At 39.7% G+C, this 24,743-nt stretch overlaps 1 protein-coding gene across 1 annotated transcript; it reads left to right on the top strand.

Annotated features, from left to right (window-relative positions):
• Positions 1-537: 537 nt before the first annotated feature.
• LOC113423587 (cationic amino acid transporter 2-like) lies at positions 538-23,650 on the top strand. Its single transcript, XM_087954177.1, has 11 exons — positions 538-1,003; positions 1,780-1,935; positions 3,092-3,260; positions 3,835-3,971; positions 5,111-5,333; positions 10,866-11,002; positions 11,423-11,525; positions 12,032-12,174; positions 20,075-20,241; positions 22,161-22,269; positions 23,271-23,650. The coding sequence occupies exons 1-11, from the start codon at positions 538-540 to the stop codon at positions 23,390-23,392; spliced, it is 1,932 nt and encodes a 643-aa protein (XP_087810303.1). The 3' UTR covers positions 23,393-23,650.
• Positions 23,651-24,743: the final 1,093 nt, after the last annotated feature.

The following is a 24,743-nucleotide window of genomic DNA, read 5'->3' as shown; positions in this document are numbered from 1 at the left end:
CCAATCTGGAACTGGCTCCAAAGTCCTATATGGACCACCTATAAACCCTCAGATTAATTGAATATATCAGGAGATTATTTTCTACACAGCCCTCCAAATTAGCTTTTTCTAAGATTGATTCACCTAAATTAAAATATGGCAGATGCATTAAAATGATTAAGGAAATGTTCTTTGCACAGTACACCAGAACAAGCTTTTATGTAATAGTATATAATTATTTCAACATCTTTGGTTTTGTTTCCATTTGCTTGTCCATGCATCTAACCGTACGGTAACAACTTACATGTAAAAATATTTTCCATTCTGATTCTTTTCCTTGTAGCCATGAACCTGCAAAAAAAGTGTGCTTTTTTAAAAAAAATTAATAAGTGACATACAAAAGTAAAAAATTATACACTGAATACTAAAGAAAAAGACAAAAAATAAAAACCAAAAAGATTCATAAGATAAATACAAATAACTATATGAATGAACTCAATAGTTGAGATTTATCATCAAATCTGGACCATACGTTGCCATTATGTGTCATCAGAAGAGATGATGCAGGATGGATATGATAGCACTCTTCAAATATCTGAAAGGATATCACATATAGAAGAAAATCTGGATCTTCTCTTTCTGTTTCAGATGCCAGTCTGGAGTTCCATCATCTCCCTCTTTCAGATGGTTTCTCGTCAGAAAGTAATAACTGCCAATGGCTACGGAGAATCACACCTGAACCGCTGCCTCACTGTCTTGGATTTAGTAGCCTTTGGGGTGGGCAGTACTCTAGGTGCAGGGGTATATGTCTTAGCAGGGGAAGTAGCCAAGAATACCTCAGGACCTAGTATTATCGTTTCCTTTTTTATTGCTGCTATGGTATCCATTTTGGCAGGATTTTGTTATGCTGAATTTGGAGCCCGGGTGCCTCTGGCAGGATCAGCCTATTTGTACAGCTACGTCACAGTTGGAGAGCTATGTGCATTCGTCACTGGGTGGAACCTGCTATTGTCCTATGTAATTGGTATTATCATGGCTTGGGCCTCTCCATTCTAGTACTGTGTTAGATTTCAATTATATCAGGGCTTTGGGCCTAAGAAAAGATAGCCAGACAATGCTTAAGTAGATCTGAATTTTTAGAGAGAATGAAGTTCAGTATTATAGCCCATTTAGCTCCGAACCCCCATCTCTTTGGGCTGCCCTGGGGCAGGCCATTGTTGAAAATGCTGTAGAATCTAAAGAATCTAAAGAATCTAAAGCCATACAGCATAACTATTGCTCTAGCGTAATTCAACCCATGAGGTTTCTTTATTGGCCTGTGAATGCTAGGAGGCACAAAGTCAATTCACTGTATATTTCAAGGTGTTTTAAATGCACTGAAGTGGCAGCTTTGTAGTAAGCTTCCTTCTGATTGTGTGTGTCTGTGTGCAATTGGAGGCCTGTGTGAAATAGAAGAATTGGACTCTTAGATTGTATATGAGTGGGATATTAAAAGTGATAGAGTGACTTTGTTTATTTATTCAGTTTCTAGAGTCACCCATCTCAAGTCATATACTAAACTTTTGTCTTAGGCGGCCTCTGGACTTACAATTCCTTCTACCTCTTCCTCTTTTCTTCTCCTCTTCCTCCTCCCCCCGCCCCCCACATAGAACCCAGCAATTATCAACATCTTCCTGTGCAATGTAAATGTGTGCTCAAAAAAGAGGTGATAGAACTGTGCAAAATATGTTGTTCTTAAAATTTTGATATGCTCTGCCTGATATATGACAATGTTTGGTACACCTGGTTTGTTCTCTATAGGAGCTTCCAGTATAGCCAGAGCATGGAGTGCTACTTTTGATGAGATTTTGGGCAAAAACCTGGGGAATGTTTTCAACATACATCTGACCCTGAGCATCCCAGGTCTGGCTGAATATCCAGATATCTTCGCTGTTTGCCTCATTTTTCTGGTGACAGGTATGTTTGCATGATTGTTTCTCAATCTTGTGACTATTAGAAACCAAGCCCATTTTTCTAGAAGCAAGCAATTTTATATTCTTCTATGCCCTTTGTTCTTCATCTCAGGCAGCCCTAAATGATGATATCAGAATCTCAGTTACAGTTTCCCAACCTTGCAGCTGCCACTCACACACTCACTAGGTTTACTGCAGCTATTGTTACTATGCCTGTTTCCAGGGCAAGGAATAGCTTCTTATTCATTATTAAATTAATATGCATGGCTATGAATTTTGGGTGTTAAATTCCAACTCATTGGGAGGACGTAGGATTTGAAAAGGCTGCAGGAAGTCGTTGACATTGACATTAAAGTACTACATAAAAGTTTGTTATTTGCTTTCCAAATCTTCTCGGAGTTCTGTAGGAACCAAAAAAGTAAGATTCCTCTGACTACTTTCTAGCTATCTTCCTGAACACGTTTTGTGCAACAATGTAACATGCCTGCCTTATTTCAGAGCAGACCAGGTTCCATTGGGGTTATATGGACTGCTTTCAGAACTTCAGAAACCTTTCACAGCATTGCTGGGAGATATTAAAGATTGCACTGAAGATACTTGACATAGAAAACCTGCATTCTGATCTGTAGTTTAACAATGAGCACCTCCACAATCCATTATTACATTATTTGGCGTGCTTGATGTAGTCCCATCCTTTAAGATTGTAATGAGCCCTAACCCAGAGATACTCAGGACTCCCACTTTCCTTGGTTTCTAGAAGTTCCTAAGACAGGGCTTGGGTTCTAGGCCTGGGGGCTGCTGAAGTTTTGTATATTGGGGAGTATTGTTTTGGTCTGGGCAATTAGGTGGTTTTAATTTTTAATCTATGTATTAGACTTATTGAATGCCGCTCAGAATCTTTTTGGCGTTAGGTAGCATTCACAAGTCCAATAAATAAATACAATAGTGCAGGGAATATCTCTTGCTGGTTCTTTTGGCAATTATATTTTACAAGCTATTTAGAACCAGCAAGTGTACTTTCAGTTTGGAGCTTTTTCTACACCATGTCCAGATATTCTTGACATGCTTTCAGACTGTGCCATATGCATTCATATAGCATAATACCTGACAATAATAAGATCTTAGCACAAATATAATTCTGCTTTTTTTTCACTTTACAGGCCTCCTCTCCATAGGTATAAAAGAATCTACCACAGTGAATAAAGTCTTTACAACTATTAATCTGGCCATTCTTATCTTCATAATAATTAGTGGGTTATTCAAAGGAGACCTGAAAAATTGGAGATTAAGTGAAGATGATCTGCGAAGGCTAATTGACAGTAACCTTAGGTAAAAAAATAGTTTGATCAGTGCTCAAGTAAAAACCAACAAATATCCACAAAATACGTTTTCAAAAGATTTAGGGTCAGTTAAAAGAAAAAAAAAAAGCTTTGAGTATGTGAATGTTTTCTGCAAGGTACCGTATTCATGATATTTCTATTTATAGTTAGAGGATTAGCTAGAATTTATTTCATTTGTGAGGTGAACCTCCCCTTCTCTAGAGAAATCAGGATAGCATGTATCTGGGGAAATAGCTTAAGCTAAAGAAGAATGATAAATTTTACAGTTAAACTAGGATTTGAATTTAACTTTTCCCAATTTAACATTCCTTCTTCTATCCCCATAGCACTCTAATTGATTTTGGTAATTAAATTCAACAAGAACATCCCAGAAAAACAACTCTCCTTTAAAATACTTTCTTTCTATCCTTGAGCATTTTCCCATTTATAGTTTTGTTGTACAGTTTTCCCATTTATAGTTTTTTGTATATCCTTCATTTGTTGTTCAAAGGCCCAAATTAAATCAACTATACCCATTCAGCTCTTTCTCAGATTGATTTATTTAATGTAATTTTTCTTCAAAGTAACCAAACTCTGGCTGGCAATGGAACCTGGAAATATGGAACTGGAGGGTTCATGCCATATGGCTTTTCAGGCACTCTGGCTGGAGCTGCTACATGCTTCTATGCTTTTGTTGGATTTGATTGCATTGCAACTATAGGTAAGAACAGTGCCAGATTAAAGCCAACTGATGTCCTACACATGGCCCAACAATGGTGCACATGGCTCTTCTAAGTCTCAACAAGAGCTGGAAAACAGAGCACGGCAGTGAAAAAGTTAAGAGCAAGATAGCCAGGGATGGAAACCCTATGGTGCCCCCTTCCCTTGGTGCCATAAACATGTACTTATTTTGCTTAATGGTTAGTCCATGGATAGGTAAGAGTATAGAGCAATGCAATTGCTGAATTATTGATATTCCTGTTTGGCAGTTATATGGCATGAGGCCTGCTTATTTGAGATAATTATTTCTCATAATACCTGCCTGGCTGATCTGATCCTACAGAGTTTACACACTCTGGGTTCCTTTGATTAAACAATATCATCTATTTGGATGCTGGAAATGTACCTCTTCTATATCAGTGCCTGCCTCTTGGCATAAGGTTGCCCCCCTCCCCTAAGATCTGGATGGCCATCGCTCTGCTGTTGTTTAGATGAGCTGTGAAGACCCAGACCTTTGGGGAGGAAGAGTGAGACCCCTTAATTCATTGAGCTTACTTTTTTTAATCTTTATTGGAATTTATTTGTTTAATTGTTGTGAGCCAGAGATGTTGAGAGTTGAGCAGCATACAAATTTAACAAATTATTATTATTATAAAACTTGGTGTGATTTCAAGAAGAAATATAGGTCTTTTAAAAGTTATCCTATGTTCTGTTCTCCTAAGGAGAAGATGGAAAATGCTCTCATTTTTGGTGTCTGAAATAAGATAATTAGACAATACTTTACCAGATTTGAATCAGCCCATGAAATCTGGTCATCTAGAGATGGAGTGGTAAGGCTCACACCCCCCCCCCCACGCCACTGAAAGAAGGGGATAGATTATCAGACAGGCCTTTTTCAGAGCTCTTTCCCTGAGGCATTTATGTCCCATACTCACTGAGTCTAGAAGTAACTTAAAGCCATATTATTTCAGTGTGCTTCCAATCCCAGTGATACTGAGAAAAGGAAATTACTTGGGCTTCATTTCTCTTTCATAATTTGGTTTTATATCTGTGCATAATTAATTATTAAATAAACAATCAGATGTATGAAAGTGTATATTTCAAAGTGATCTTAGGGCATCTCATGTCTGCATTTAACAGGTGAAGAAGTGAAGGATCCTCATAAATCTATCCCCCTGGGAATCGTTTTCTCACTTCTCATCTGTTTCCTGATATATTTTGGTGTTTCTGCTGCCTTGACCCTCATGATGCCCTACCACCTTTTGGATCCACTAAGCCCATTACCAATGGCTTTTGAATATGTTCGATGGAGATCAGCCAAGTACGTTGTTGCTGTGGGGTCACTCTGTGCGCTTACAACCAGGTAGAGCTACCTTGTATGCTTATGTTTTAAGAACATACAGTAACAAGAACCATCTTATCTAGGATGTCCTAACTATAACCCTACAGATATGTCCAAGACCATGACAAAGGCAGGAAGGCAACATGTTACACAATGTTGGCTTGATAACCCTTTATTTTAAAGATTCTGAAACTTGGGTTCCATTTAACTGTCATTAACAGACACTGGTAGATCAGTGCTTAATAAATTTATATGTGGCAATCATTATATTTTGGAATAGCAAATTCTGTAAATGAATGAATGATGCATTTTATGAGCAGGTTTTTCCATCTGATTATTTTGAGTATACAGCCATTCATTATAATTCACTGATATTTTTTTTTGAGACATAATACAGTAATTGATTATTGTTTATTTTACTAGGCTTCTCTGCTGCTCTAGTAGAAAGGGACTTGGAGCAGTTTACATAAGAACAGGATTAAAACAAAACATAACAATGGAACAAAAGAGGGCAGATACTGTACATAATACATTTTAGCTTGTCCATCCTTTATGTGATCAGCTTTTTAATTGACCCGTTTTGCTCATTATAAGAACAAATCACTATAAGTACAAAACTTCCTTTCTCATGTGTCTCAGGTATGTCAAGTACATGTTGTGGTGGACTCCCATGGAAAGGATGAGACACAAGCGAGTGAACTCGGGATGGGAGTCTAGAGCAATTTCTAGTGCTCCCTTTTTATTGAGAATTTTACACATAGTAAGCATTCACATTGTGGATTACAATAATTAAACATAATGCACAGAATTATTTACAATTGTCTGAGCTGCTTGATTGTTTCTGGTGTTTACTTTTAATTTCCTTGTTTTATCTAGGTGACCTTTAGGCAGACATGTATGTATAAGGTCTTAGATTAATCATTACTCAATACTGGAGTCAGAGTTATTCCCACATCTCCCCTGTTTTAGTTTTTTGATGATCGCGGATGCCTCGGTAGCTTTTCGCCATCTGCAACAACAGCTCTCCTTCCGTAGGCTTCACCCGACACATTCCTAAAAGTCCAGGGAGACATTGGATACAACAGCATACACAAAGAGAAAGTATAAAAAGCAATATCACTCCAACAATTAAATGACGAATCCATGAACCATCTGGCAACCAGGACCAAAGTGCAGACCACACGTCCAGTCCCTCGTCTTCCAATCGTAATGGATTCTCATTCAGGGTTTGTTCCATATGCTGTATAGTAGCTGTAATGTTTGGAGAAAAATCAGAGATATACATGCAACAATGCGTATGAATCACAGCGCAAACTCCCCCTTGCGCTGCCAAAATAGTGTCCACCGCATATCTGGTTTGCAGGACAAAGTCAAGGATTTTTCCTTGCTCTTCTTCAAGCAGCTTTAGAGTTTTAATGGTTTCTTTAAACATAGTAATTGTCCAATTGTTTAAATGATGTAAATCTCTATAGTTCATCATGACTCCTAAAGGAGGAATAACTCCCCTCGATATTTGTGTCCAGTAGTCATGAGTCAAAACAGAGTTTACTTCCGTTGCGGAACGCGCATTGCGGATATGAGCAGTCCCCAATGATTTTTGAATGAAATGAGATGGGATTACTTTCCCAAAGGTGCAGACTCCTTTCCATCGTGCTGGCATGCGATCATAAGCCATCCGTCCACACAGCAACCATAGATTTGCTCCCAGGAGATGACCAACCGTATTTGGTTCAGCATAGATTAATTGTGCAAAGGATTCCATTAACATAGCCAAATAAGTGGACGGTGGTGCGTATTCCCCATTTGCACATTTAGGCAACCGGTTGCTGTCCTCCGTGGTTGGGACAACATGTAGCAGGAATATATGGGCACCCATTTTCATTGATCAAAGTTGTGATAGAAAATTTAGTGATGTTATGCACAAAGTAAGTGAGATTTTTAGTTTTCATGTCATCCGGATAAACCTGACTTCCATTGCTAATAACAATTGTTTTATTGCAAAACGGATATGTCCCCAAGTAAGTCATATTCTCTACTGTCTCATTGTGGGTCCAACAGATACCCGCCACCTCTTGGATTCGGCTTCCAAGGTGCAATGTATTTATGTTACTTGTAGTCCAACTGTTAGACCACGTCCCTGAACAACCATAGCATTGTCCCTTATACCAGTCACCTTCAGCCAGAGGTACTGCAACCATTGGAAGCCCTGATGTTTTGTGAGTTGGCATGTGCATACATATCCAACAATCAGTTTTATTATGAAGGTTTGCTAGCTTTCCCATGTCCTGGATCAACGTGTTTCTTTTCCATTCCCCCAAATCCATCCCCTTGCCCCTTTGGCTGATGATAAGGACGAACACAGCGAGCAGGAACCCAAACAACTGTCCCCTCATCTTCAACAGCAGCGTATCCTCTGCCCCAAGTTATCAGCGGGACAGGTCCTCTCCACATTGGATCTGGTAGTCTCCTATACCGAACTTTCGGTCTTGGCGCACCTGCAGAAGGGGAGGAAGCAAAATGCCTACTGGCTGCTGTAGCAGCTGTCATGTTTAGAAAATTTTAAGTATATAATGTAATATTAAGAATGTTTTGTATGTAAGGCAAGCTATATCCATCCACTTCCCCCGTTTTTGTTTTTATGTGAAGGAGTGTCCTTTGGAAATGGCCATTGGTCAATCCCAACTGGCTGAGAGGTTAACAATTGTAATTTTTCCATTATCCAATAACAATTTTTGTGCGAAATTGTGATAGCAAATCTCTACCCCACAAGTTTATATGCAAGGGCAACACAAGAGGTTGAATCCTTGCGGTCTCACCAGTTTCTCTATGCAATGCCTTCAACCAATGTACACTACTTCTAGCAAACTGCATACCACCCACTCCACAAACAGCCGAAGAGTCCTCAAGCTCCCATTCATTTGGCCATTCCTTTTGGCGTATCACAGAGACATCTGCTCCGGAATCTATAAGGCCAGAAAATGATTTTTCTTGAATTTCAATTGTCATTTTTGGTTGGTCTGTAGTCAAATTTTTTCTCAGCGCTAGCAATTCTGCAGCAACTGGAGAACTGGTCATTTCAGTGGACCCAAAACCGCCAGTTCGTGGGATCCCAATTAAAGGATTCATAGGAATGTATGGAAGCAATAATAACTGTGCAATAGATTCACCGGCCATTAATGATGTAGGAGTATCAGTGTACAATTGTATCTTAATAACCCCTTTATAATCTTGATCAATAACTCCTGGAATAACAAAAAACCCTTTTTCTGATGCAGAAGACCTGGGAAGTACCAATCCCACTGTTTTTTCTGGCAGTGGCCCATGCAAATGAGTGTCCTCAATGTACACTTGATTAGGAAAGGTCACATCAATTGAGTTCAACATTTTTAAACTCAAACCTGTACTCCCAGTAATTGCAGGCAATGCTTTTGTGACAGCCTTGGGAGCGGGGCTAGCTGCACGCTCCAAATTTAGTTTCCCGGATTTTGGTTCTGATCAGAGTGACATTGATTTGCCCAATGAAACCCTTTTTTGCATTTTGGACAGACTGATTTTGGGCGAACGTCCTTAATTTTGTTTTTGTTAAATGCCATTCCCCCCCCAGGGGCACGGCACTGGGCTTTAAAATGGCCAGGTTTCCCACAATTAAAACAATTCCCTGTAGGTTTCATCCCTTTTTGTAATGCCATAGCCAAAGTCTCCATGTTGTAAGCCTGAGAACCCACCACTGCACATGCCTTTAACAGATCAGCCAGAGTAACCTCACCTCTAGCCACCAAAGATACACTTGCAGTCAGCGTTTGCATTTTCAACTGCCAATTTCAGCAAAAGTTCCTTTGCTGCTTCTTCATTAGATATTTGTCTGGAAATAGCCAATTGTAGCCTTTCCACAAAATCATTATAAGATTCAGATGCTGTTTGCTTAATTTGAGAAAAAGACTGTGCTGGGGTTCCCACATCCTGGATGCGGGACAATGCCCCAAGGACAGCTGCCATAACCACTGGAAATACGTGATCAGGCAAATTAGTAGCTTGATCAACAGTGGATTCAAACAAGCCTGCCCCGTAGATTTGGTCTGGCGTATACAGCCCCCCTGAATTCCTTCCCCTAGTGATAGCTTCTCTTTGGTATTCTGAGTCAAAGACCACATACTGAGTAGAGCTCAATATCATTCTCATTAAATCTTTCCAGTCACTAGGAATCATACGTGAGGTAGCCAAACTTGTCAGAAGCCCCTTTGTAAAAGGACTTTGAATACCATAATCTTTAACTGCTTTTTTAATTTCCCTAAGAACAGCCAAAGGAATCGGAATCCATTCAATTTCCATATTGCCTTGAGTATTTATTTTTCTGTTAACTGGAAACAAATTCATCTGGGTAATCTCGTCAGGCTCTAATTTCCCTTCATTGAAAGCCTGATGCATCATTGCTTGAACTTTCCCTGTTTGTGATTGGATTTTCTCCTCTACAGGCGTAAGCGCTGTTAGGGTTGAGAAGGCATATTCCAATTTAGAAATTGGGGGGTGCAACACAACTCCTTCATAAGGAGGAGGTTCTACTAAAGTTTTTAAAAGAGGTTGTTGCTGAGTTTCTAAAGCAGTCATAACAACCTTCCAATATATCAAAATTTCAGCTGTTGCCCGTGGCTCTTCATGAAGGATAGTTCCAATTCTCCTCCATGTGTCTAACTTTAAAGATCCCTTCTCTGGATAGCAGGGACATTGTCGCCAGATCTCTTGCAGCAGCTCTTTCACATTACCTTTTGAAAGAACTATTTGCTCCCCCCCAGAGGGTTTAAAGATAAATAAGTTTGTCCTGACTAACTTCAGCAGCTCACTAACATGCTATTCCTGTGGCTGAGAAAGTTTTCCCCCCATGTTCCCTGAAAAAAACCTATTGTCCAGCAATAGTTAAGTATGTACTTTACCTATTCCAGGCGAGGAAACACGGAGGTCCGGACACGTACCACCTGCAGTGGATCACGTCGGGGTCACCACTTGTGGTGGACTCCCATGGAAAGGATGAGACACAAGCGAGTGAACTCGGGATGGGAGTCTAGAGCAATTTCTAGTGCTCCCTTTTTATTGAGAATTTTACACATAGTAAGCATTCACATTGTGGATTACAATAATTAAACATAATACACAGAATTATTTACAATTGTCTGAGCTGCTTGATTGTTTCTGGTGTTTACTTTTAATTTCCTTGTTTTATCTAGGTGACCTTTAGGCAGACATGTATGTATAAGGTCTTAGATTAATCATTACTCAATACTGGAGTCAGAGTTATTCCCACACATGTTGCAGATTATTTTACTTATTATCAGGTATGACATAATGGAGGTTAAAATACAATGGTTTCCTAAAACGTTAATTTATCATCAAGCTCTATGGAAGTATAACATTCTCAAAATATCAATTCCATGATTCTACTGAAGATTTTTTCCCTTTCAAAATCTGTTCCTTGCATAACACATTTAATGCAGGTTGCCACAGGAAACAAAGAGTTATTAACATGGATACTTTACTTTTTTTCTTGGGGTTCTTTTGCAGCTTGTTGGGTTCTATGTTCCCAATGCCACGAATTCTATTTGCAATGGCAAGGGATGGACTTCTCTTTCATGTTTTGGCCAGAGTGAACAGCCAACAAAATCCAGTTATTGCAACTTTGGTATCTGGAGCAGTTTCAGGTAAGTCTAGGTATTCTTTTTCCATAAAAAAATAATGAACATAAATATTCCTTGAGTTGCTGAATCATGACTAGGGTTGTCCATACTTCCAAAACAGTTTAGAGATGCTTTTGACCCTCATCTTAAGTTGTCTTCCTAAAGTAGTGCCTTTTTTAATAGTCTCACTCAAAACCAGAAAGTTGAGTGCTTTATTGAATAGCAGAGAGGTACTCATTGCAGAGTACTCTGAATTATTTTCAAAGTTCATACATAATTTCTCCCTTGCCTAATTTCTAACTCAAGAGACTGAAATCAGGGCAAGTATTTTCAAGAGCTGTTTTGGCAAAATATTGAAGATCTTGTCCTTATACAGATGTCTATCAGAACAGAAATTATTCAACTGATTCTGCTTGCAGTAGGCACCCTTTTCTGTTTTCACAGCACTGCTGGCTGTCCTTTTTGATCTGAAGGTCTTGGTTAATGTGATGTCTATTGGAACACTGCTGGCCTACAGTTTAGTTGCTGTCTCCATTCTACTTCTCAGGTAATAAGCTGCACTTTTAGCTATTGTTACCAAACTAAAATATTGAAAATGTATATATGATTGTAGAAGGTTCCAGATATTCATACAATTCTTTGGATATAGAATGACTCAATATTAGAAGAATACTAATGATGTAATGTGATATATTATTTTCATATTCAGTTCATTTCCACAAATAGCATTGATGCTCCTGGACCATTGGACCATTACTCCCATGGAGATTTTCTTTGCAGTTTCATATTTCTGCATCTCCCTTTCTCTCTCTACGCAACTGTTATGTTATTGTGTAAATTTTAGTGAGGAATTTGAATCAGAATCCAAAACCACAAAAACTAAGCTGTAGTTTAGTATACTCATATGTCTCCATGGCCTCCCTTAGCCTTTTTAATTATCTGAAAATGACTTTAGTTGCAATGGCTCTGACATATTTCTAACACCATCTGGAGATGCCAATTCCATCGGGCACAAATAAGACACCATTTATTTTTTGTTAAATTCTTTTGTAGGTACCAACCTGATCCTAGTTCTCCAGCCTCTATAGAAAAGACAACTGTAAGCAGAATGGCCTGGACAGACCTCCTAATACACCCTGACATAATTCCATCCCATCACTCTTCCAGACTAGTGGCATGGACAGTGTTTATTCTTGGTAAATGTTGGGCTGGGCACATTTAGAATTCTGAGAGCATGCTTTTGGTCTCTTCAGAAAATGGCTGTCATGGAGAAAGGTTTAACTAGTTAAAATAGTAGGCATGACCTGTCAGAAGCATTCATTAGATAGATAGTCAATTGGTTGCTTTCTTTTTTTTTAATAAAAGATTTTTTATTTTTGTTTTTAACACATCTCTTCACGTGAGCAACGTGGTTCCAGATTACATTTATACATAGTCATAGTTGCATTTCCATCTATTTTATTTAACATCACCTCAAATCATCCACTAATCTTTAAATAAATTTCCATTTCATATTTCAATTCATTAATCCAATATCTATATCATTTCATCCGCAGATATATTTTCAATTCTTTATCCCCTATTATTTCCATTCTCAGCTTACCACCTATTTTATTTTACTTTATACGTCATGATCATATATAATAAACAATTGAAAAAGAGTAAAAATAAAATAAAACTAATGGAATTGGGATCCACATGGCATATCCCCCCAATCTACATTATATCTTATATTTATTCCAAAACATGTGCCTATAATCATTCCATATTTCCCTTTTTTGCCCTTTCTATAATTCCACTTAGCCAAAATCTACCTATGCAATTTAATAGTTTTCCATTCCCCTACTTTTAGTCATAATAGAATACTCTCATTATAAATACTTTATATTCCAATGCAATCCCTAGTCATATTTTTTCTTTATTTCTGCTTGGCCAAAGTTTGCCTATATAATTTTATAAATTCCCATTCCCCTGCTTTTAATCATCAAATATACTCTCATTATAAATACTTTATATTCCCATATAGTCCCTTCTAATTTATCATATTTTCTGTTTCCTCATATCCTTTATATAAACAATTACATTTTCTATTTCATGTATATACCAAAGAGAGAAAGAAAAACAGAAAATTAAGTTTCCCTTTTTACTTCCATAGTCAATTGGTTGCTTTCTATCATCACCTGTAGCCCTTCAGGATATTCTCTAATGCTCCTTCTTTTTCTTTAAATCTGCAGCTACCCACTCTTTTCATTTTTATTTTTTTCTAATTATGCCTATGAGAATCCTGGAGCCATTCTTGTCAATAAAAGAATATTAGAGGTTTTGTTTTGAAGTTAGCCAGCTTTTTTCTTTCCTTTCCTTCCAATTATTTTTTAATAATCTTTAAAATTTAAGTAATAAGGAGCCTGAAATGTCCATGGGCATATTCATGGGTTCAATTGACAGATAACATCTAAAATATAAAATACCAAGTAGAAAAATAAGGAAACACAGGTTGCGGTTTTGCTCCGCATTTGGAAGGCTGCCCACTGGGTGGCGAATGCATCAAGAAAGACACTAACGCAAGTTCTATCTTGGGTGAGCTGCCCCGATCAGGGTTTGGGGAACTCCTTTTATTGGGAACACACAAAGGGGTGAGTTTATCCAATCATTATGTTACATGCGTAGGAATGTTAGTGGATGCATCGCATCTCCCAATAACAATGCCATGGTAAATTTAAACTAGCAAACCAAACTGCATTTCAGTTAACTGCCCTTGTGACGTGTTTTATGGTCTTGTTCCTGGTGTCTGTTTTCAGCCTACGTGAGACCTAGCATGCACCGGAACCATTGAGGTTGCTCACGTGAGGCTTGGCACACAATGGATTTGGCCCATTACAGCATCTCCTCTGTTTTAGTTTTATATGGAGGAATTTCTTCTGGATCTTCATCACTACCCATGCAAAAACTTGTGCGGCGCACGCATCAGGGTCTTCTGAGGGTATGACTTTGTACAGAGGTTCTTTTTCCCAGAGGGCATTAACCTGTGCAATGGCACGCTTTTCAGCTAATAAAGACAGACTATTGGAGATGGTACGAACAAATATTGGTAATACACATGGAAGAATAACGCATCCTGCAGCAATCATACCTATGAGAGCTACTATGGCTTGTAATCCTGGTAGTTTAGGGAACCAAGAACTAAAAATATTCTTAAAATCAATACCTTGCCATACTTGATTAGGATTGTAGGTTAATTGTCGCATCTCAGTTGTTAATTGTGCTACTACTTTGCCAACTTTGTCAATTTGAAGACAACAGTTCGTAAGATTGAACCTACCACATACCCCTCCTTCTTTGGCTAGTATGTAGTCTAAAGCTAAACGATTTTGGTAGACAGCTGTGCGTAATTTGTCCGTAGCAGTTGCTAGAGTGTTTAGAGCCTTGTCTATACGTTGTCCTGCTAAATCTAAAACAGCTTGTAAACGCATAATTCTATTAATCATGTATATGGGGGTTCTGTACCCCAGGAGCCGTCTTGGGCCCAACTAGCAATGCTGAAGGTGCAGACGATTCTTTCTGAGGTCCAGGTGTCCCCTTCATATTCTGATTGACAGGGGAAACCTGCAAAGGTATTATCGGTGTCTCTTTTCTTGTGGGATAATGTATCATACACAGGGATGCCCAGTTCTTGCTTGATGGAGATCGGTAGGAGGAAAAAGGAAGGTCTTATCCACCCCAATACACATGACCCTTGCCAATCTGCTGGAAGGGACGGATAGGCTAGGTTACCACAAATCCAATACATGTTATTTGGAGCTGTCCAAATTTGAGAGGATGTGTCATACAGATAAGGTAGGAGAGAGGTGTTGAATTTGGCAGGTGTGGTGGTAGCATTGTCAGGTGCTGTCCAAGTCTGGTAGGAGTTATCCCATGTACCTAAGCAAAGGAGGTGTCCTACTGGAGTGGATCCATTTCGGGAAAAACAGTTTCTACCGATTAAGTTAGTGGTAATTGTCCAGATAAGTGGATCGGAAGCTATTCTAGCTGTTATGTTTCCTACAGAAGACATGTTATTAAACAGAGATGGCGAGGCTTCTAAGGCTTGCCATGGCCATTGTTCTCCTGTGGTGGTTCCCCACAGACAAAACAATTGGTTACTGCAAGTTGTTTTGCAATTTTTCTGCCATATCCATGAACAAGTTTTTTGCAATAATGCTGGTATCAGGGGCTTTTTCTAATTTCCTTAAATTATTATATACTGACCAGCCTAATGATGTTTCCTCGCCTTCATAAATTATTTCAGTTTTTATGGTAATGTAAGTATTTGGGTCTGTTCCTGTGCCATCAATCCCTATACCATAAGTTTCCAAGGCAGGGTGTTGCCTGGAGATAGTGATTTCTACCTTATTGTCTGTGGTAGACCCTGATATTCGTTTGAAATGTGACAGATGATTGCAACCTGAGTACCCTCCCCGGTATAATCACAGACACAAGACCAACCCGAGCACTCAACGGAACCTCCACAAGGGGTCCAGTGGTTGGGGTTCCCCATGGCCCAGTTAATGGGTGTATGACACAAGTATTTATGATTGTGGGCGTACGTTGATTTCCAGTCATCCGACCCGCATGAATGTCCCCCTGGTTTAGAACAAGCAACACAAACATCAAAGGTTAAAACAATTGGGTTAGTACCGTCCTTGAGCACGGTGGTGTGGTTTAGGTAATAAAGTTTTCCTTCCCCTTCAGGATCGGATCTGCCAGAGGTTTTTGGAAGTCCTGCCCATAAGGTGACGTTGAGACGTACAGCTGCCTTGGGATCGTAGCAAATGGTTTTTGAGTTCATCTTGCATAGATGGTACATGGTCCCATTGTTTTGGCAAGTTTTTCCCGTAGGAAGGCACTTCTGCGGTTGTTGGGTATGGTAGATGAGAGTTATTTGAGTGGAACCTGCCTGCGTGGTTTTGGTCAGGCAGGGGTGCAACCATCTGATGCGCTGGCAGAGTTCTGCGATCTCTTAATTCGATGTAGAAAAGGGGTGGCCTGAGCATAAATGTCAGGCTGACTTGCGAATTGTCTGTGATAATGACGAGATGAACGGGGTCTAAGGACTGTCCAGGATTCATAAATGTTGCTTATGGAATCATAGAGGCGTCGACCGGAGCAATAATAGGTGGTGGCAGTGGGGCGAAGTATGAGGAGTGTAGTTCGAGGGGATGTTCAAAAGTGTTGATCTGGAAGGAAGCATTGCTGGAGATGTGGGGCCACGGCTTAGGGAGCGTTGACCATCTGAGGTAAGGGGAAAGATGTCCCCAGATGCAGTGCAGGTCAGCAGGAGGGGAGTGCCTGGCGTGAAGTATGTCACTCGAGATGGAATGGAGACCTTGGAGGCATGTGCAGCAAGAAAGAGGAAGAGGGTTGGCAAGGCAACGAGACGAATTATGTTGATATGTCTGCAGGTGGTGACTTTTCTACTTTGGGGTGGTATGGTCTGATGTGCCGTCCAGGAACCCACAGGACACGATCTGGAAGCTGGATAGCTGCGTAGCCACGACCCCAGGTGAGGAGAGCAGCAGGACCCTTCCAAGTAGGGTCTGGCAGTTGGCGGTAGTATACCTGTGGTTTGGGAGAATCAGAGGAGGGGGAGGAAAAATGCCGCTCCGCTGCTGTCATAGCAGGGGTGCCAGAGAGGTTGAGGAAGTTGAGGGTATAAAGACAGAGATTAAGAGTGTCTTGCATCGCCGGGAGGCCAAGGGTTCTTTCCCTTTGATCAAATGTCGTTCTAACGCTGTTTTTAGCGTTAAGTTAGCTCTCTCTGCCAGGGCTTGTCCCTGGCTGTTATAAGGAATACCAAACTTGTGGGTAATTTGCCACTTAGCGCAAAATTCTGACATAGCTGTGCTAGTGTATGCAGGACCATTATCTGTTTTTATTTCATTTGGGCGTCCCAACGATGCAAAAGTGCGAATGCAATGATTGATGACATGTTTGGAGGCTTCTCCTCTTTGCGGAGTTGCCATTATGAACCCTGAATAAGTATCAATTGTAACATGCAGATACTTCCAGGGGGCAAATGAAGGAAATTGAGTAACATCCATTTGCCATATTTCGCAGGCTTTCAACCCGCGGGATTTACCCCTAAGGGAATGGAATGGGCTTGTTGACTGCAAGTGGGGCATTGTTGCCTAATGGCTGAGGCTTCAGCCATCGTGAGGTTGAAATGTTTCATGAGAGCTTTGGTGTTTTGATGGAAATAAGAATGACTCTCCCAAGGAGTCAATGTGTGTGATGTCATGATGCCTGCAGCTGCTTGATCCGCCACATCATTGCCTTCCTGGAGGATTCCTGGGAAGGGTTGGTGGCTACGAATGTGTGCTACAAAGAAAGGATGTTGACGCTGTGCAACAAGGTGTTGTAATGTAACAAAAAGAGAGAGGAGGTTTTATCAATTGCAGGAGAGAGGTAAGAGTCATGGATAGTAGAGACTATTTGAGTAACATATAGGCTGTCTAAGATCAAGTTGATGGGTTCGTTAAAATTCTGGAAGACTAATATGGTTGCAGCAAGCTCAGCTCTTTGTGGTGATGTATTGCTTGAAGCTTAGGTTGCTGCAAGGATATTGTGTCAGCAGGCTTTTCCCCCAAGTAAGGGCTTCAAACAATGGAGAAAGAATATCAGTGGTTAAAGACAGGAAAGATTTATGGTACCAGTTTATGGTACCCAGATAGTTGAACCAAGGTGGGTTGAGAAGGTAGAGACAAAGAGGGAAGTGAAGGATAGGCAGTAGCAGAAAGCATTTTATAGCCCAGATATGCGTATGGAGTTAGTACTCCGGTGAAATCAATCTGTGTTCTCTGGAAAGGCCAGCCCACTAGGGTTGCCCTCCCATTTCTTTTTCCTTGCTGCTTTCTTGTTTACTTTCAAACATATAGTCCGGAGAGGGAAACCCCCTCGGGCAGATAGAGGCTGCAGGATCCTCTTGCAATCCTCATTAGCATTTTCAACAGCCAGTTTTAACAGAAGCTTCTTCATTAGAGATTTGCCTATGAATGGCTTTCTGAAGCTTCTCTACGAACTCGGCATCAAAGGGACAGAGAGAGACCTCCTCTAGAGTAAGAGAGCCTTCTCTGCGTCCCTGCACCATGGCTTGTGCGAATGCTCCCATGGGTGTTTGATCCTCCGCTGAATTTAAGTTAGGAGAACTCATGGGTTCAGGAGCAGTGGGGGGGAGTTTTTAATGGGAAGCGTCCTTTGTCTTGGTTTCAGCTGCATAGGGAGGAGGAGGATCCCCAGGGGGCTTTAGTCAGCGCTGAGCCATGGATTGTTAAGCATTCCATGACTGTCCTCCACGTGGTCAGAATTTTTGGTGGAGCCCTGGGGTTATCTATGAAAATAATCACCCAAACGTTGCCATGTGGAGACTGTCAAGGACCCTTTATCCGGATAAGCCGGATATTGTATGTAAATGTAAGTCAAAAGGGTGATAAGGTCCTTTTTAGTTGGAATCAGGAGCATCTTGCCCTGACTCCCAAAAATACGAATTGAACTCTTCGTTAATTCTTCCAATTCCTGCAAATGTGCCATCTGCTCTTTGGAGAATTTTCCGCCCATACTCACCTGAAAGGAGGATGTCTTCTTTGATGAAGATTCCTGGGGAGGGATCCGTGACACGAGACGGCTTCCCTGAGTTGCAACTGGCTCGCCCGGCCGGGTGAGATAGGCAGTCGAAGAGAGACGCACCCGTTCCTTTTAGTGGATCACGTCGGGGTCACCAATTGCGGTTTTGCTCCGCATTTGGAAGGCTGCCCACTGGGTGGCCGAATGCATCAAGAAAGACACTAACACAAGTTCTATCTTGGGTGAGCTGCCCGATCAGGGTTTGGGGAACTCCTTTTATTGGGAACACACAAAGGGGGTGAGTTTATCCAATCATTATGTTACATGCGTAGGAATGTTAGTGGATGCATCGCATCTCCCAATAACAATGCCATGGTAAATTTAAACTAGCAAACCAAACTGCATTTCAGTTAACTGCCCTTGTGACGTGTTTTATGGTCTTGTTCCTGGTGTCTGTTTTCAGCCTACGTGAGACCTAGCATGCACCGGAACCATTGAGGTTGCTCACGTGAGGCTTGGCACACAATGGATTTGGCCCATTACAGCAAGGTTTAAAAAAACACTAAATTTATTAAGAATCAACATAAGAAAAGAAAGTTATCCCTTGACTATTCTTCTAAAGGCAAAGAACATTTGGTCCAATATAATCCCTGAAAAAGTACATTCCATAAATTGGAACAACATAGGAGAATGTTATTTCTTGTATGGATAATAACAAAAGTATATTAATGTATTTTCAAAACACTACCATCAAAGCATTCAAATAGTTTTATAACAGGTTTCTGAATATAGCTAAGCTTTAAAATATTTGAAAGTTAAGATCGATGTGTGGAAATGTATGCAGATTTATAATTTAATCACATACATTATCATGCACTAGTTAGAAAGCTAACTGTTGTAGTTTGCACCATTTAAAATGTATAGATATGCTTTTAAATTAAAACATAATCATGGTGTGAATTCCTCTGGCTAAATCTAACCACCTTAAAAGCAACCACCTTAAAAGAAAAATGCTCTCTCAGACTACAAGCAGTTGTTTTAAGATGATAAAAATCTGATCACTAACATCCTATCTAGTCTATATTTCATTTTGTTCATCGTCATTGAGCCCATGACCAAACATAACATCCATCTTGGGCACCATTATCTCTGAGTTGTTGTTCACTGAATGTATAAAAATCAGATAAGAAAAGTGTTGCATCAGATAAATGCATAAATATGGATTAAATATTACAGCCATCCCTTGGAGTAGAAACAGTCAGATCATATGTGTGCTGAACAACATTCAAAACCGCTAAATAACCCTAGAAAAAAAGGCATAACTAGCTTAATGATTTACAACAGCTTTACTAGTTCCTAAAGGGTTTTAGATTAAACAGTCACACCATTCTGTCTCATGCTTTTCCATTGCATATAAAGGGATGTATAGGATAGTCTAGTCTTGTATGAGGAAAATGTGCCTGTCCCCTGCATGCTTTTCACAGATTATATTCTATCCAGTTCTTTTCATCTGTGCTGTGTGCATGCTGATCTCCACAAAATTGCCATGTTTGACATCTGGAACTCTGTGGTGTGTTATCTGCCTTTGTTCCAACTTGCTGGGGATTCTACTGGCATCTTTGGTCATCTGGAGACAGCCTCAAAGTCAGAAGAAAGTAGATTTCAAGGTAAGCAGCAAAATACTTGGTTAGCAAGCCAAATATGTGCATGAGGTATGAACACTGGGCAGCCACCCATTCATGAACTGAAGTAATCTTCATCTACAAATGAAGCAGATTTGTTTGATTTTTTTCCCTATTATCAGTCTCTATCCAGTCCTTATTTCAAATCACTACGGTCACTTGACTTCACTCAAACCTATGGTTGACAAAGCTAACAAGTTTTATGTACCCTAACATGTTACAATGGCAGAATGGAGTAAAAAAAACCACTTTGACACTGTTAACACCTAAAGGGACCTTAACCCTATTTCATTTGTTGGAATGGAAACAAAATGAAGGTAACTTCATGGAGATAGGCTAAAAACAAAAACATGTTTCCTGGGTAGGTTATGTTTGTTAATGCTGAGATTAGGTTTAGCTGGGTGGAATCTCCTGAAGACCTGGGAAGAGAAGGCCTAATAGGTTTCTTTGTAGTCTGTTCTTTTCCTCTAGTTTTTCTTTAAGTCAAAGTGTACATTTTTAAAATGGAGCTGCCTCTTCTTCTTTTGTTCTTCTCATGATTCAAAGCTGTTCTACACTTTCAGCGGTTTAGCATTTTCTCAATGATTTGAAGAATTCTGCCCATGGAGATAGTGTTGTTAAGAACTGTGGTGGAGCAGTGATGACGACATGATATTTAGGCATAAGATAGGAGTTCTGTAATCACTTCTACAATATGCAGATTTTCATGAGTTTAATCCGGAGGAATGCTGACCCCCCTCCCAATACAGGAGTTCCCAACCTTTTCTATACCCCACACCCCTAGAATGCTTCTGATATATTCTCACACCCTTTACAAAAGTAAATAATTATATGCATATAATTATGCATATACACTATAATTTTAAAACTGCTAAACCCAAGTTTTCGCACCCTCTGGAATATTGTCTTGCACTCACAGGGGGCATGAGCACCCCAGTTGGGAACCCCTCCCCTAGTAGAATGATTGACTTTCTCCTTTTGACAGTTGTCCCGACTCAATTCTGATATACTAAAGTTTCTCTAATTAATTAGTTGGTTTTTCTTTATAATGATTCGGAAAAAAACACAGTAAGTTCTTTTTAATCTAACTTGATCCTGACAATTTTATGGGTGCATCCATGTAGTTTTCCTGACAAAAAACAAGTGATTTACCACTGCCTTCTTCCAGCACCATTTTTTCTTCCCAGTCCTGTTTTTTTCTGGATGTGTCCTTTTCAAGTACTGTTTGTCCTACTGTATTTGATTTAAGTATACAAGATCAGCCAAAGTCAAATTTCCCCTGGTTTCCCCTCAGAAACAAAAAAATGTGTCACCTCCTATGATGAGGTGATAACCTTCATATAACATGTCAGGAGCAAACTCAAAAAATTGGCAGGCGCACTCTTTCCCTTTATTTTGTTTTTTTCCTTCTATTATTTTTATTTTATAATAATATAGCGAAGTCATTCTCATAAACAAAGACTATTATGATTTCCACCCCCACCACCCATTTAGCTCCTAATGATTAAAAGGACAAGAATTAGAAAAGAAAATCATCATAGGAGGTGATACTTTTTTTGTTTTTGAGGGGAAACTGGGGGAAATTTGAAGGGTGAAATAGTTAACTATAAAAAGGTACGCTTCTATTTATTTCATTAAAATCCATCAACCTGGGAAAAGTACCTGATCTTTTTGTGAGTTTGCATAGATTTTAAGAAATACATTGGATATTTTAAGTCTATGCAAAGCTTAAAACACCCATTAACCACCCTCTCATACTGCAGAAAAAGATCCAACAATTTTGACTTCACCCATTTTTGAAGAGTCTGGGAATCCTAAAAGGAATGTTGATATGTCTTATGAAGCCTGTAGAAGGCCACACTTTTATTAAAGTTGAATGCCTAAATATATGTGTGTTAATTTAGGTACCATGCCTGCCATTCCTACCCATCTTCAGTATCTTCGTCAATATTTTTCTGATGGCCCAACTGAGCTACGAGACCTGGGTTCTGTTCTCAATATGGTTGCTTATTGGTAAGTGCAGAGATGTACTCAATAGGCTTCAAATCAATCATGATTTGTCCATCTGTGTCCCTTGAATACTGATAAGGCAAAGTCCTTGGTTATTATCTCACTAGAGTTGCTAAATTATAATTATGGCTTATTCTTTGACAGAAGAAAGGATTGTGGAATGAGGCAGGTCAATTCTGAGACACTTTTCAAATTCCATTCCTGCTTATATCACCTTTAACTTGGTTGCAGCTCTTTTTTTTCCCTCAGGGTTCACAGAGCTATTTGACAGTGGAGTCAGTTACCCGGAAGAGTGGTTGATTCTCCTTCATTGAATGTGTCCAAATGGAGGCTAAACTGCCATTTGTCTGAGATGCTTGAATATGGATTTCTGCATTGAGCAGGGAGATGGATTCTATTGTCTAAATAACCTCTTCTTTTTTCTTTTCTTTTTTTTGTTTCTGAGGCTATAGGGCAGGTTAAATTTTAAATTAAAACATTGGTTAATGCATCTGACTGGGGTATCACCGATGCTTTTAAATTAAATTTGTTTGTACCCCGTCAGAACAATGAGATGTGCAGGCCATCAAGGGCCTGTGCAGTGTAATCAGATCCAAATCACATACAACTCATAAAAAATAACTAGCCCATAGCACCACAAGAAATGTACTTCATTTACTTATTGTGCTGCTATGGTTTGGTTTGGGGTTTTGATTTAGTGAGTTGTGAACCATTGTTTAATCTTGGTTTACTGGACAAACCACAACTGGCTGGAGTTGAAAGCAACTAAGGCACATTTTGGCTTACCGTTATGTCGATTTTGGTCAATTGTAGGTAAAATAAATTATGACTCAGGGATGAGGTATTAACTTTCATAATCTTGATAACAAGTGTTTTATTTACAAAGTCAACCATAGACTATATTACTATAAATGTTATTTTATATGGGTGTTTGTTATGGGGTTATTCTATTTATTTTATGTTTTGAAAGGAAAAGAGTGATGCTGCGGTCCTATGTGTTGCAGGTTTTCTCATTTACTTTGGCTACGGAATTTGTCACAGCACAGAGGAGAAGAAGAACAAAGATTCATCTCTAGAGAAACCAACTCATTTAACAAACAGCACAGATTCAAATGTCACTTTTTAAAAATGACTCTAAAGAAACCATGGCGTGAAATGGCTTATTTCATAACAATGCTTTCAATGTTATCCATTTACTTCTATTTCTCAATAGGTAACAGAAATGAAAGTCAGTTTAGTGTAGAAATTAAGGCATTAGGCTAGAAACCTGAAGTCGATGAATTCAAGTCCCACCTTAAGCACAAATCTCACATCTTTGTGACTTTAAGAAAGTCCTTCTCTCAACCTGAGGAAGGAGGCAAGAGCAAGCTATCCCCCACCCTCCCCCCAAAAACCCTTGCCAACAAAGGGGCTAGTCCAGGCAGTTACCAAGAATCAAAAACTGACTTGGAAGAAAATTAGAACAACATATAATTAATTAATCGTTCATATCCACTAGATCAGGGGTCTTCAAACTTGACAGCTTTAAGACTTGTGGACTTCAACTTCCAGAATTCCTCCTCCAGTCATGTTAGCTCAGGAATTCTGGCAGTTGAAGTCTACAAGTCTTAAATTTGTCAAGTCTGAAGACCCTTGTCCTGATCAGGGGTTCCCAACCTGGGGTGCTCGCACCCCCTGGGGGTGCGAGACGATATTCCAGGGGGTACGAGAAAAGTCCAGGTAAATTATATTAAAGAATAAAGTAACAATCTTTTTTTGATAAAATATTATTCGGAATTAGCATAATTTATCCTTGAGCAAAATATAAATTTCAGGGGGTGCAAGGTTCGAGTGAAATTTCTTTAGGGGTGCGGGGCGAAAAAAAGGTTGGGAACCACTGCTCTAGATGAAGGCTGCAGCAGAGTGGCAAAGGACAAATTAACCCATAAACTAACCAAGTATTCTTAAACTCTGGTGTTCCCACAACCTGCATATAGGGATTGGATAATAACAATCCAACAATTGTTAAAAGAAACAGCTATAGAAACAACAGAAACAAGGTAACAACTGAAAGAACAGAACTGTTTGTGCTAAACAAGGTAAAGGGGAACCAAAGTTACAAGAATCTCAAATACAGTATATTTTATAAGCTACACTAGAGAAGGTGATTGTAGCGGTGTTGAAACCAATGACTCCATTCTTGCTGAGGCAGGTCTGGCAAGCCTGCAGGAATCTTTGCCTGAACCTACTAACAAACCTTTCAGATTCTGAGGTTTACCCACCCAGTCCCAAGCAGAGGCATGTTTTAAAGATACAGAATCAGAGGGCTGATCTTCACAAGTCAGACCAGCCAAGAAAGCTGGCAGACAGGAGAATAGACTCCAATGAGCAACATAGCTGATCTGCGCTTCTGGGAGGTGGTTCAGCCTGGCTTCTTGATTGGCCTCCCTCCCTGAAAAAAAACGTGGAAAAACTTTTCAAGTCTCAAGTTCTGCCAT

This window comes from Notechis scutatus, chromosome 2, assembly GCF_049901735.1.
Source record: "Notechis scutatus isolate UNSWTSFEM ecotype Mainland chromosome 2, rNotScu1.2, whole genome shotgun sequence".
Lineage (NCBI taxonomy): Eukaryota > Metazoa > Chordata > Lepidosauria > Squamata > Elapidae > Notechis > Notechis scutatus.
The sequence above is the reverse complement of the archived record's forward strand: the minus strand, read 5'-3'. Positions and strand labels throughout refer to the sequence as shown.